The sequence below is a fragment of the Botryllus schlosseri genome, chromosome 9, assembly GCF_051294905.1.
Source record: "Botryllus schlosseri isolate E-star chromosome 9, Bs_hap1, whole genome shotgun sequence".
In the NCBI taxonomy this organism is placed as follows: domain Eukaryota; kingdom Metazoa; phylum Chordata; class Ascidiacea; order Stolidobranchia; family Styelidae; genus Botryllus; species Botryllus schlosseri.
The window spans coordinates 25,949,531-25,963,628 of record NC_137244.1 but is presented as its reverse complement, the minus strand read 5'-3'; the positions used below and the strand labels follow the sequence as shown (position 1 = coordinate 25,963,628).

General features: G+C 37.3%; 1 protein-coding gene across 1 annotated transcript in view; it reads left to right on the top strand.

Moving 5' to 3' along the window:
• The first annotated feature begins 4,495 nt into the window (after positions 1-4,495).
• The window catches only part of LOC145445775 (rho GTPase-activating protein 39-like), a 17,058-nt gene continuing 7,455 nt past the window's right edge, over positions 4,496-14,098 (top strand). Inside the window, exons 1-7 of the mRNA XM_080323914.1 lie at positions 4,496-4,655; positions 4,721-4,846; positions 7,191-7,361; positions 8,454-8,556; positions 11,347-11,749; positions 12,269-12,447; positions 13,087-13,210. Of these exons, the coding sequence (XP_080180040.1) occupies positions 4,615-4,655; positions 4,721-4,846; positions 7,191-7,361; positions 8,454-8,556; positions 11,347-11,749; positions 12,269-12,447; positions 13,087-13,210 (1,147 nt within the window). The 5' untranslated portion in view covers positions 4,496-4,614. The remainder of the gene's footprint in view (positions 4,656-4,720; positions 4,847-7,190; positions 7,362-8,453; positions 8,557-11,346; positions 11,750-12,268; positions 12,448-13,086; positions 13,211-14,098) is intronic.

The window sequence follows — 14,098 nt, the reverse complement described above, 5'->3', positions numbered from 1 at the left end:
AATTTAGAACATAATTTGGAAAGCTGTAGCCTTCATGGTCTACCATTGTGCCAAACTGTTTGCAAGTATAGCCTACAACTAGTTTAAATCAAATTAAATCTCCAATTCCTGGCGTGTCGTAATTACGTTCTGGATTGATATTGATTTTGATAGTTCACCGGTTCGCAAAATTTAATTAGAAATCACTATCAGTTTATGAATAATTTCATCATTTCAAAACATCACAACACTGCGATACAATGAAAAGATAGGAAGGTGTCGAAACGGTTTGGAATAGTATTTGAAATCAGGCACTCACCTGGCCTATGTGATGTAAATAAGAGGCATACACACTGGATGGAAAGAAATAAGGGATAACATGAATGACGCCTGTGTTGAACTGTCGATAGGTGAGGTTGATATGTCAGATGGAGGTTCGGTAAACTTGACGGCTGACTCGTATTCATTCAGTAGAAATTGCTTGTATTTCGACTTGAATGTGGACAGGACACGCTGGTCCCCAAACCACGAAGATTGCGAACCAACGAACAACAAATACCCGCTTATTCCAATTTGTTTTCTTCACACGACACGCCCGGTGGTTTTATTGCGATACAGTGGGAAAAGCTGTCGCCATTATCCACTGTAATTACTGGTCGTAGTTTGGTAATAACCGCTGAAGCTGTTAGGTGTGAGAAAGCAAGGAAAAATTACATCAAACACTTTGTGCGATCCGAAATTAATTCCCATGAGATGGTATTTCCAATTTGCGCGACTACAGGTTGTCTAGTCAAGGTAATTTGAAGTAATACAAGTATTTAGTGGACCCTTGGGAAATCTCGCAGGCGTGACAGTTCACACACGCTGTTACCAGACAACTAGCAAATGTTCAGTTTCTCTAAATCAGATTGGAATTAGAATTATAGCTACACAGTTATTTTTCCAAATTGGACTATATTATTAGAATTATAGAAACATATCTTTCTTCCAAATTATATTCGAATTAGAATTGCTGAATTCGGGAAAACTTGGAAATCAAGTTAAGCTCATGTCAATTTAGATTTCATTGTCAAAAGCATGATAGTGGCAAATGTCTGTACAGCAAGCTTCTTGTCTCGTTTCGCATGATAGTTCTCCTGTAGCATTTTCAGGAGATTAGGTTGGAATTAAAATGAAAGCATAGAAGCATTTTACAAATTAGATAAGAATTAGGTTACCGGCATTTCACTCTAGTTAGTCTACAACTAGAATTATTATCTATGGTTGTCCAAGTCTGGCTACGTCCTTTTGCGGAATGTCGTATGTCCGCCGAAGGCATTGTATTGTTGAGATTGGTGGCAATTTCATTGACCCCGGCGCCGGCGATAACTGGTAATTCCGTCGGCAAAATTTCAACACCTCTCCCTTGCCGATAGCTTTTTAATAATTGATGTGGCGCCATCGGGATTGCGTTTGCCACTTATCGATGCTTATCGGTTCTGCTGTTAAAAAAGGTGGCTGGCTGGCGAATTATGATATCTACGTCTCATTCGTAGGTATATCCGGCCAGGGATTGTTGTTGGAAGGAAGTAATGCAGTGATTTCTATTTATTTCCGTATGACCAATTAGGATAGGCTGCATCCTGCATCGAATGTCAGTAATCTTATTCTGATCTCATTTTTGAAGTGCTGCAATGCTCTAATTGTAATCCTAATCCAACTTCTGTCTCCTGGGTTTCCTGAAATGCCATATAGTGGGAAACTAGCCGATAAGCTTGGTGTACAGACTTTTGCCATTCTGGAGCTTATGAGGAAGGACTCTGATATGATATGAACCAAACTTGATTTTAATTTGAAAGTTTTCGCGAATTCAGAAATTCTAATTCTAATCTAATTTGGAAACACTATGTAGCTATAATTCTAATTCGAATCCAATTTAGAAATGCTTAAAATTTTCTAGTTGCTCAAGTCTGGATTAATCTAATAGTGATTATAATATAATTGCACACGCACAGTGCAATTCTGACGTTCCATACTACGCACGCACCAGAATCCGTAAATTAAGTCTGAAACTCTTGATTCTTGAATATGAATGGTTTATTTACTTGCTCTACGGATTTTCATTCTCTACTATCATAATAACTATCAATGTGATCTACGCGATTTATACCATATGTAAGACAGATTAAAATATGTTCTTCTTATTATTAGTAATAGGAGGCCAAGTAGCGATATTCAGTCCATTTTCGCAGTTATCCAAGGAGGCCTTCACTCCACTGCCCATTGTATGGTAAGCTATATACTCGATACGGTGTTCAAATTTTCCATAAAACGCGGTCGATGTGAAAGGGGTGTAATGTATTAATATATAGAATTTATATATGTCAACAGGAAATCTTTATTCGTTCATTCGCTCTACGTTACACCACGCAATTACGACCAGCTCTCAAAATCTGTGTCTGCAAGAGCAATATGTATCATTGTACCTCAATTCGAACGAACGCGTGGCGTAATGCCGCAACAAAGACGGCTTATTTGTTGTATACACTGTCTAAAATGTCTTTACTAGATAGCCTTTTCTTTACTGTAGCGGAGAAATGAATCCATATCGAGTTTCTGCTAATTTACCAGTGCGAGCGCGCGTTGATCGTCGCTAAGGTAGGCTATGTGCATTGTGCAAGCAGACCTACCAGGAAGACTATCTAATATTCACTTTGTTGATATGAAACCATCGTAGTTTATCGTTGGTGTCAATGGCGGCAATCTTGAGGCTATCAATTTACGAAAATTGTTTTCATTTGAAGTATAAGTGTTTTTACCGAAAGTAGCCTATATGAAATAGACGTTACATTGCATGCAATTTTCTTATTATTATGACTATAGTCGTCCCATTTCCGGTCCAACGGACATAATTTTATAGTTAAATGGTTACCTCACTAATGCACTGTGGATCATGTACTACACAGTGCGTACCTAAAAGCAGTATCGATTTGAGAGTTAGCTGCTGAAAGCGAACAGAATGTCATGTACAGAATATCCGTTTCAGGAGACTTATGCCTGCTAGGCTGCTATTAACGCACAAGCCGAAGCTACAGCGCTTGTTCGATGTTCGTATCTCCGCTTTGTTGTCATGTAGTATGTCACGACTAGCGAGGTTTATCGCAATCACAAAGAATGCGGGTAACTCACCAGACAAGAGTACTCGCATAATTGTATCACATGCTATAATTTCGCAACACGTTATACAGAATGTGGTTGTGAACATGTGAAGCCGGTCAGTTGAAATTTAAGTAATTTTGTATCTTCACTTGCTTTGTAAAACGAGAAGTTGGCTGTTAACTGCGTTGGCTAGCATACAAGTATCTTCATTTCGGGTTTCTGTATCGAGTAAGATTGGTTTCGAGTTGCTATGTGAACTACAGTATTTTATGCTACCATATTTCAAAACTTAGTCCGAAAATTACGTTGTTATTGCGAGAGTGAAGCAGGCCAGGCATTGTTTTCTATGACGCAGCAGGGATATAATATGAATAAGCTTGTGTAAACATTGAGGCTTGCGTCAAGACAAGTCGCCATAATCTAAACATCGATGGGGATTCAGCCAGTAACTATATACGGCGCTAGACTCTATAGGAAGTCAGCTTGGTTTACATATTTTTAAAGGAATATGCAAGTAATATATGTCGATTCGCCGCTGGTAGCCTCGTAATGAGCTCGCCAACTAGAATTAGGCTTAAGTGAAATTCGCAAACTATATCTGAACTACGAAAATTACGTAATGTCAGTATCCAGCGGTTAGTTGTCTCAGTTAGTGACGAAACGTCTCGTTGAAATATCAGCAAGGCATGAACGATAATTATGCAGGCCTTGTTTCAGACGCCCTTGTTACCACACGACGCCGGTATGTCCGGACGGGAATGATACTATTCTGTACTGAAGTGTGAAAAGACTTATTTAAAAATCGCGTCGTTGCCTGCCGCTGTATTATCAGTTACAGCCACAGCTTTTAGTGGGATATAGCATTGCAAGCTATATAATCAATGGCTATTCGTGGTAGCACGCAGTCAGATAAGACGATAGAATTTACCCCTGTGTCAAATTCTGAGTTATCCTCATTCCTAGTAGCAGCTGGGCCGTGAGTGTTGCAACGCATCGATGGAATCGCGTGTTTACTTTTCTCGAGTCTGGCATTCGGCTATTTAGATTTTAAACTACACTGACGCATGTCTGGTGGAAGTGGCATTTTGGCAGAGAGTGCAACCAAAAACAGTGTTATAGGTTGAGCTAGACTTTGATATCTAGGATAGGTAATTCAAATTCTGCAAAATTAGACTAATTAGAGCTTAATGACGATAATCTAATTGTGATGTAATTTGTGAAATGATATTCTGCTCTAATTTCAATTCTAGTTCAATTCTAAGTTTTCCTGAAAATGCTGCAGCTGAACTGTTTTGTGCCATTCACATGCCTTTGAGAGTGTCCGTTTAGCTGTGATATTTTCTTGAAATTGAAACGTTTCTTGCTAAATACAATGCTTTTTGTGACCTCGATCTCATCCCAATTTTCTGTGATTATGAAATGGGCTGATAAATTCGCTGCATATTCAGTGTAACTCTATGATATTCACAGATTTACATAGCAACCTACAGTAGTTACATGAAAAGTTCTTCTCTGAGGCGAAACATGACAAAGATGGGGTAAGTTTACAGCTTCAGCAAGCTAGTGTGAAAAATATTGCTCATGCATTTGTCATATTTTACAGTCTGGAATGGGTCGAGATCGTGGAGCCTAGAACCCGTGAACGAATGTATGCAAATTTAATGACAGGGGAGTGCGTTTGGGATGTACCAGATGGTGCTACTGTGAAATATGCATCAGAAAACCAGTGGTAAGTCTGCCTTCTGTCTGCTTAAGATAATACCAGGCCTAAGAAACCAAACAGCTACTATTCAATGTCTTCTCCATATTTGACACGGCTATCAGTATTCTAACTAGGGCCGCCAACAGTTTGATTATCAACGGGAAATGCAGTTCTGATACTATTTTCCTCTGTGGAAACCTTGAAACGTCGATTGGTCGTATTGCATCATATGAAACATGCTAGGCAATGCATATTAGTAGTCGTGCTTGCCACAAAGTGCAATGAAATAGGTATGGCCGAAAAAATACCAAATTATGTCTAATGTGATATAGAATTGGCATTATATTCTATGTTGTTGCATAAAGGGTAGTCTACATGTTTGAACTTTCCACATCTTTGATACTGTTATAACAAAGTAAAGGAAAGGACATAGTTTGTTTTCGTCCTTGATGTTTTTGCGGCATATACACGGACTCATGGTACACATACACATGGTCTGTGCATATTAGGGCTTGTTCAAAAAAAACTTTTTTCCTGAATCTTGCTGACTAGGTGATTAAATCGTTAGGTTACCACAAAAAACGATGCACACGAAATTTGATTTCATTCCAAACTGTAATTGCGGTATTCTCACAGTTTGAAAATTTTGAATTTACTATAAAATTTTTGAGTTGTCTTCAAAAACGGTGCAAAACAAATTCGAGAAAACACCAACCTGTAGAAGCGGAGTTGAGTTATTTTAGTTTTTTGATGATAATTCTTGGATGATCCACAGATCAAGGATAATCCCAGAATTAATAAAGAAAAACTCAAATAACTCCGCTTCTATGGGTTGGAATTGACTCAAAGTTGTTTTCCATTGTCTTTGAAGACGGCTCAACAATTTCATGGGGTTGACAGAAACATTCGAAAAAAGTATTTTTGGCATTTCATAGTGAATTCAAAATTTTCAAACTGTGAGAACTCCGCAATTACAGTTTGGAATGAATTCAAATTTCGTGTGTATCGGAATGAATTCAAATTTAGTGTGCATCGTTTTTTTGTGGTAACCTAACGATTTAATCACCTTGGAATAGCACTTAAAACCAAAAGACGTGAAGCACAAGAGCAGATAATTGCAATATAATTTAATATTTATGATCTGGATGAAAGTTTAGAGAAAAAAGTCAGCAATTGCAAGATAACATCTTTTACTACATTGGATTTTAGTCATTATAATCATAAATATCAAGTATCCCATTATATCCACTAAAATGCTCCTATCGGATAACCAATTGAGGCCTGATTAGTTTTCTTTTGTCACACATCGTTGGAGGATGGGTCTTGAGATTGGTTTGGCTAATCGCTAATTGAACTGATATAACATTTCATGCTGGGAGACATTCGGGTAATGGAGTGCTTTATCTGACCACCAAATGTGTTTCATTCACACGGAGTTACCATTTTGTTCAAATTATGTAGTGTAGATCCATGGATGTTAAGCATTTTTTAACGATAGGCAGAATATTGGGATATTGTCTGGTTGCTAATTTTCAATTTTGGTATAACAAATACCATTTCATAATCTTAAACCTACTAAAATATGTGCTATTGTTGTGTAAGCCTTGTTTTGCCTACTACAGGGTATTTAATGAGCTTATTTTGTGTTTAAATTACAGTGTCAACTAGGTAACAATAGTTAAAATGTAGTTGTGGTATTATTAGTACATAAACTACACAAAAACCTGTTCGATTATCTTGTTGATCAAACATCAAATGACCTGTGTTTCTGAAGTTGAAATGTTGAAATCAGCAAATTTTATGATGCATTCTCAGTCATTTTTGGTGTCCATTCCTTTTCATGAGGATTGCATTATCTGTTTACTGTGTAAAAGTGGTGGTGCGTAGATAACATATTGATATTTGAGTTCATATTCGGTGATAATATTGTTGATATGCAAAATACAATGCTCTTTCCAGTTCTCTACTAGTTGCTTACGAAGTGACGATTTCCCCTGACCAGCCGAAAATATTCTGGTTTATTTCAATATGAATATATTTATTCAATTGTATATTGAAGTTCTGTACCTCTAAGAAGCTCTTTTGATATCAAGTAAATTTCTTTCATTATTTGCCTCAAGAATTCCTAAGTAATTTACTCCGTTAACCTGTTAACAGCAAACCATGTTATGTGTCAAGAGATTCTGTAATATAAGCTTGGTTGCAAGTCGCGTGGTTACCGAATTAGGAATTATTTCTGGGAAGTTTTTGCATGCGTGTGTCTTCTACCATACTTCCTTACATGTTTCCTCGTGGTACCGTAGCTATGTTCATTGGCACGACTTAGTTTTAGTCAATTGTCCTTGTAATGCGTTTTCTGTCTCCTTGTCAGGTGGGAGCTATTCGACAACAGCACATCAAGATATTATTATTACAACGCAACGACTCAAAAGACGGTATGGCACCGTCCAAAAGGAGCTGAAACCATTCCTCTTTCAAAGTTGCAAATGCTAAAAGAAAATAGCAATGAATCAACGCCTAAAAACAGACCACACAAGCACAGGTAGAATTAGTGTGTTATTTGTTGCAACACTACCATTTCCTTACCAGTCAAAGCTGCTCTGTAGCCTAATAGTTACGTGAAGCAATAGCAGTCGTAAGGCAAATTCCATTGAAATGTTTGTGCTATATGATATTGATGCATGATTTTGGTTCTAATCTAATTTCTGCTTTTCCTGAAAATGTTGCAGGAGAATTGTAGGCTATACTGCAAAACGAGCCAAGCTTGCTGTACAGACATTTGCTATTCTCATACTTATGAGGATGAACTCTGTTTTGATGTGAACCGAACTTCATTTAATGCCAAAGTTTTTGCCAATTCAGTAATGCTAGTTCAGAAAAAACTGTGGAGCTATAATTCTTTTCTATTTCGGTGAAGCTGAATATTTTCTTGTTTGGTTGCAACACTCTGCTAAAATTATCTAAGGTCGTAAAGAGTTTATGGGAACTGATAATAATGTCATCTCTCTTATTTGTTACAATTTTCATGGTAATTATCCTTATAATTTTGGTTGCGACCTACTCGACTAATTTTAGATCACACTGCAATCGTGTCTACATAATATGTTGTTTGAGTGTAGCAATTCTTATTTTGAGGAGATCATCGTTTATGTGACGTGGTGCTGTGTGTATTCTTTGAACTGAATGTCCTAAATGATATGCTATGGATTAGTTGTGGAGTACATTATTGTTTTACAGTAATAGTAGCACTGTCTTGGTCTAGTTTGTTGACATATGACAGTTGTAGTCTTCGTTGTGAATTAAAAAAATAGTTCCTGTCGGCCATTGCTGGCTCAGAGTCATCACTACTAACAGTAGGGTAGCCAGGGGTGGGCTGTGGAGGTTGCAGCCCCTTCCATTACAAACTTGAAACCCTATCTACCATATTTGTTAGTTGTGGTTAGTTCTAGTTCTAGTTGCCCATTTTGAAAATCCAGTAGTTGGTACAAGTCTTGTCATAGCATACACATTGATTCATTATGTGCAGGTTCAACTATTAATTATGGATTTTCATATGCACTAGATACTCCTGAAGGGAATTTTCTGTATTCTGTTCTGTTTTTGTGGATTTTGACCGGAAAATTTTCTCAATCAGACGGAAATCTGCCGGTTCTTCGAGTTCCGATTCGCCGAATCATTCCAGCGATCACAGGAATCGTCGACGGCAGAGGACTTCAGGCAATCGTGCCTCACGAGCGGTTGGTTTTTGATACTTGTGTGTTCTACTCGAAATTCCCTTGTGTGTCACATAGCACGCTCTTGAAATTCTTCCGGGACTCGACTGTGATCAAATACCAGCAAGATTAAATGCCCTGACGAGTACCGATGACGATGACTAAAATATATATTCTAATTGTACAAAATCTTAGTCATCTTCATGAAAGCTATACTAATATTCTATTCAATTTCTGTTCATCCATGACAGCAGACTTGGACATTAGATTATACATTCTAATCTAATTTGTGAGCTGTTTCTATGATATCAATTCTAATCTGGTTTCTGATTTTCCTGAAAACGCCACAGGAAGACTGTATAGTGTGAAACGAGCGAAGCTCAGTGTACTTACATTTGCTATTTTCATGCTTATGAGAATGACCTCTTCATTTGATACAAATTGAATGTGATTCTTTTGTATTTCTTACTAATTCATAATTCAATTCAATTTCCAAGTTTTTGCGGATTCAGTAATTCTAGTTCTAACCTAATTTGGAAAAAATTATATCTATATTTCTAATTTGATTTGATTTGGAAAAGCTGAATATTTTCTAGTTTTCCGACTTTGCATGAGGGAGCCTAATACTTAATTGAATAGTAGTTCATGGAAGAATTAATAGTATGTGAATATTGTGAAAGAATATCAATGATTAATGATAATATCGATGGCATGACCACCAACAAACACACAAACACGAACAGTTATGATGCCAAGCCTATCATATTACTTCCTAGTCAATTAGAAAACCCAGTTCAATTTGTGTATGCTACATACTCGAATTTGAGTCGCATGCTTAGGACACTGATATCTAAGGAAAAGATCATTAGTTAACGAGAACTGCGACTGAAATGCGCCAATTGGTAGCGCAGTGTGAAACCCTAGCGATGTTTACTCACAGCTGATTGCAATGGAGATCATTCTGTTGGAGCCAATCCTTGCTTGAGTTGAAAGTTTTCTAAGTAATCATTTTGTTCCTCAAAGCTCGAGTGCAGTGGGGCCTATTTAGGCTAGATAACTTATCGAGATCGATACCATGTTAGGCTTGGGGTGTATCCAAGTGGCGTATTGAAGTTGAACTGAATGAATCTGGTTACTACAGCAATTTGATCATTGTATTGACGCGACATGTCCTGTTACCCTTTCATACAATGAGTATTCTGTAGTTTGCAGGAAACTTTGCTTACTTGGGATCTTGTTTTGCACTCCAAAGCAGACATTGTGAATGTCGCAGTTGTTGATGTACTATAGTTAGTTTTAGTTTGCGAGTTGCAAGCTTTACTGTGTGTTGAAGTTGGTGTTCATTCATTCAATTACCACTTTATAATCAGTTTCAAGTGTTTGGTTGCTCAGTATTGTAGCCGTTTGAACAGGGTACCTACATTAGATCTATGTTTTAGTATTAACACTAGTTTTTGTTACCAAGGAGGATATTGTTTAATGTTAGATATCTTTATATCTCTATATATAGCCCTACATTATAACATAGCATTATAGTCTAATGTTGCGCTTATGAGCTAAATCATAAACAGGGCTAACTGATTAGTTATATTTATATATATATATATATATAGACAAAGATGCATAATGTGGCATTTCACAATCTACTATTGTCAGATGCAAGATGTATTATAATATTGCATTGTACTAGTCTAATGTTGCGATTATGAGCTAAATCCTTCGTAACTGACAAGTGGTATGGATATATATTTATGGCCTAGCACTTGAAAATCTAATTGGTGTTTTGATACATTGATATCAAACAAAACCAGTTATTTATGTTGTCAGGAAACCAGTGATATGTGCAGAACTGGCAGATTTGAGTACCAAGTCTGAGTGATACAATTCTTGAGTCAATTATTAGTATTCGAGCATCACTTATTATGGAAAGTTTAAATATGTACTTTTTATGCTACCACAAAGAATGTAATGCCAGTTTTACATCACATTAAAGTCTATTTGCTGTTTTATGACGATACCTATTTCATTACACTTTGTGACAATACTGTGGGTTGATGACGGCTCCACAGAAATGTCATTCCCGCTAACGTGTGTAGCTTTTGTGCATGCTTGGTATGTTGTGATACGGCCAGACGAGGATTTTCACAGTGGAAAATAGTATCGACGTTATAATTCTGGTATAATTTCAGTGCTCGAAAATGTCATATCTCACTACTTTACTCAAATCGTTAAAATTGATACTAAAAGTTGATTTATCAACAAGAATCATAGTTTCGATGTTATTTTCCACTGGGAATAGCAAATCTGTGAAAGTGTTAGCCACACACAGCATTGTCACAAAGTGCAATGAAATAGGCATGGTCGATAAAATACCAAATTATCTTTGACGTGACGTAGAACTCTCATTGCATTCTTCGTGCTCGCACAAAAGGTAGGTCTACATAACATAAATTTCTATTTCTATGATTCTATAATAAATAATGTAAGAGTTAGCCACCGTAAATACTATAAGAGCATCGCATCTACTGGTTGGAATTGAGCCAAATTTGGTGGCGCAGCGTTGTTTTAGACAACCTAACAATTTTATCACGTAGCCAGTGGAATTTGAAAAAATGAATACGGTATTTTTGAACAGCCCTAGCCTACATATTAGAACTTTCTACATCATTCGTTCTGTTTTGACGGCATAATCAGTGATACTCGAATGCTTGATTAAGGATCGAATGACTGACGTGGTGATGCACTCAATATTGCCCAGCTCAAGATACGAGTCAATTTACAACTGTTTCATCAGAACTGTTGTTTGATTTTCAGAGTAATGGCAGCATGCGACTCTCGAACGGCAAAATCGGACACAACCTGACACAGTCCAAATGCCACTCCAAATCTCAAGATTCCCTGCTCACGAGCAGCAACAGCCGCAGCACATCCGGTGGTCAAGGATCTTTAGACTCAAACGAGTCTAAACCCAAACTGGCCCGATTGACGTCAGACCAGAAAAAATCGCAAGACGCGAACGCGCCGAAAGACAGCCTGTCTCCGATTCAAAATCGTTTGAGCGGACATATGAGATCGAAGTCGGACGATGGTTTGGTCGATATCATGAAGAAATCGCCCGTTCGTAATGAGAGTCAAAAGGAATATTCATCCATGAAAGCCAAGTCATCTCCGGGTGTGACGAAAAGTCAGAGTTTCCCGCATTCTCAGCCGCCACCAGGTAATTTCTTTATAGAAATTATCAAAAGATTTCATTCTAGATACAATGTTCTTTCCGATTCTCTACCAGCTGCTGACGATTACCCCTGACGAGTGTCAGTCGAGAATAGATAAGTTTCTTTCACAGTTTAATTGTATATTGAAGTTCGTTATAGATTACCAAAAAATCTCATTATGCAAGCATGCGAGGGTGGTTCAAAAACAACAGATTTTCCAAATTTTATAGGGTTGTTGATAAAACTGTTGGCTAAAAAAACGGTGCACAGAAAATTTGGGTCAATTTCGACCAGTAGCAGCGAAGCTGTTGGAGTTGGAAAATTTTTAATTTATTTGAAAAATGAATTCTGTTTTAAATTTTACTGGCTACATAATGAAATTGTTGAATTGTCTACTAAAAACGATACCAGACAGGCCGGCTTGTTTTTATTGTCTGCACTTCGAAAAACCTTTTTGTAGAATTGTGGTATTTTTAGCTCTATGGTGTACTAGTCCATCAGTATTTCTGACATTTTTCTGCCAGGGTCGAGGCATTTTTCGAAGAGGGGGTCCAACGCGCCAGAGGCTCTCGCCCTATTTGCGAAAAGCAATTTAAACGTGCACACGAGAGGATTATTGCGTAAAAAGATCACCATCCACACCATGCTGTCGTGGACGCGGGAGCCCATCAAAAAGCCGATGATCATGACTAAAAGTAAAACCGTGAGTATTAAAAATATCCTCAAAATTTGTAACGTTACATCGTGGTAGTCTAGTGGTAAGTCGGTATGGCTCTTGTCTACACATCTTGAAGTTTGAGTCAATTTCACATTCAGAAGTACATGTTGATGCCTTCAAGTTGGTCAATGAATGAAACTTATTTTTTTCTCAATGCCCTTTTCAAATAAATACTCATCAATTGTCTGCTTGTGTGCGTCTTTATGTTTACATTGCATTAACCAAGGTTTTTGTGTTTCCGACCCCAAAACATAAGTTGAATGATATATTCATATTGAAAGAACACGGCTGTAACTATACAAATTTCTTTTGAAATCTGTACCAGTTGCTGAGGATTACTCCTGACGAGTGTCAGCAGAAAATATTCAGATTTATTTCAATACAAATATATTATTCAATTGTGTATTGAAGCTCTGACAGTCGGACAGTCGGACAGTCTAATTAAACATAAGATATTACTACTCTGTGAAATATAAGTCATGCTCAAGTTGTCTGTAATGCATTCTGCTTCATGTCCTTATAAAGATATGCACTACGCATGTCTATGTATTTCTGCCCCATTTTTAGCAATGTTTTTGATGGCCAACTTACGAACATGTATTGTATGTGTATGTTTGTATTCAGATTAAAAAAGAAGCCACGGAAGTTTTTAAACTCATTCTGGGCTACATGGGCGATAGAAAACTGCGAAATAAAGACATCACAACGATCTCACACGAAGTCGTAACCAAAGGCTGGCAGCATGCGGGTAAGCTGTTTGCTGTTTTCACCTATAGTAAAAACGTTTTCACAACAGCTACGCAAATATTTGGCATACCAGCGCTGGTGGGTTGATGGCTCGTTTCCTGCGACATTGTTTGGCGTAAAAACATCCCCTAGCTGTGGCGAGTTTGTGACTTGGACGGTTATTCAATGTTACGGTGATGTAAATTGAAACACGCATGCGATTCAGATTGTCAGTCAAGTGTATGAACGGTTGTGAGGCGTCAGTTCCTCTCTCTTATCACGGTCGGATTCAAAAATGTGACTTGACACTTTGGAATACAATCTGAGAGAAAAGTTTACCTGATAGATGTTTCCGATCAGCTTACGGAAGCGGACTTGGGCATCTAGATAATCTCGATTGTCAGATAAAGACCAATTAGAGAAAAGTGATTCCTGATTCAATTTGTGAACTGTGTCTATGCTATTATTTTAGTTCTGACTTATTTCTGGTTTTCTTGAAAATGCTAGAGGAAACTGTGTTTCTTTTATCTATCTCAGTTTTTATATGGCGGGTAATCCCAGAATTATTGATGACAAACTCGAATAAATTCGCTTTCGCGTGTTGGAATTGCGTCAAGTTTGTTTTACTTCGTTTTATATAGACAACTCAACAATTTCATGAGGTTGACAGGAATATTTAAACATATTTTTAAAAATTTGAGTATAATAACTTCTATATTTTCAGACTCAAGCCAAATCTGGTGTGCAGTGCTTTTAAGGCAACCTAACAATGTAATCAATGAATCCCCAGAATTCGGGAAAAAAAGTTATTTTGAGCATCATTGTAGCTCTAATTCTAATTTAATTTGGAAATGATGAAAGTTTTTTAGTTTGCCAAATGCCAACTATGTAAAAAAGGTTTGCCTATGTT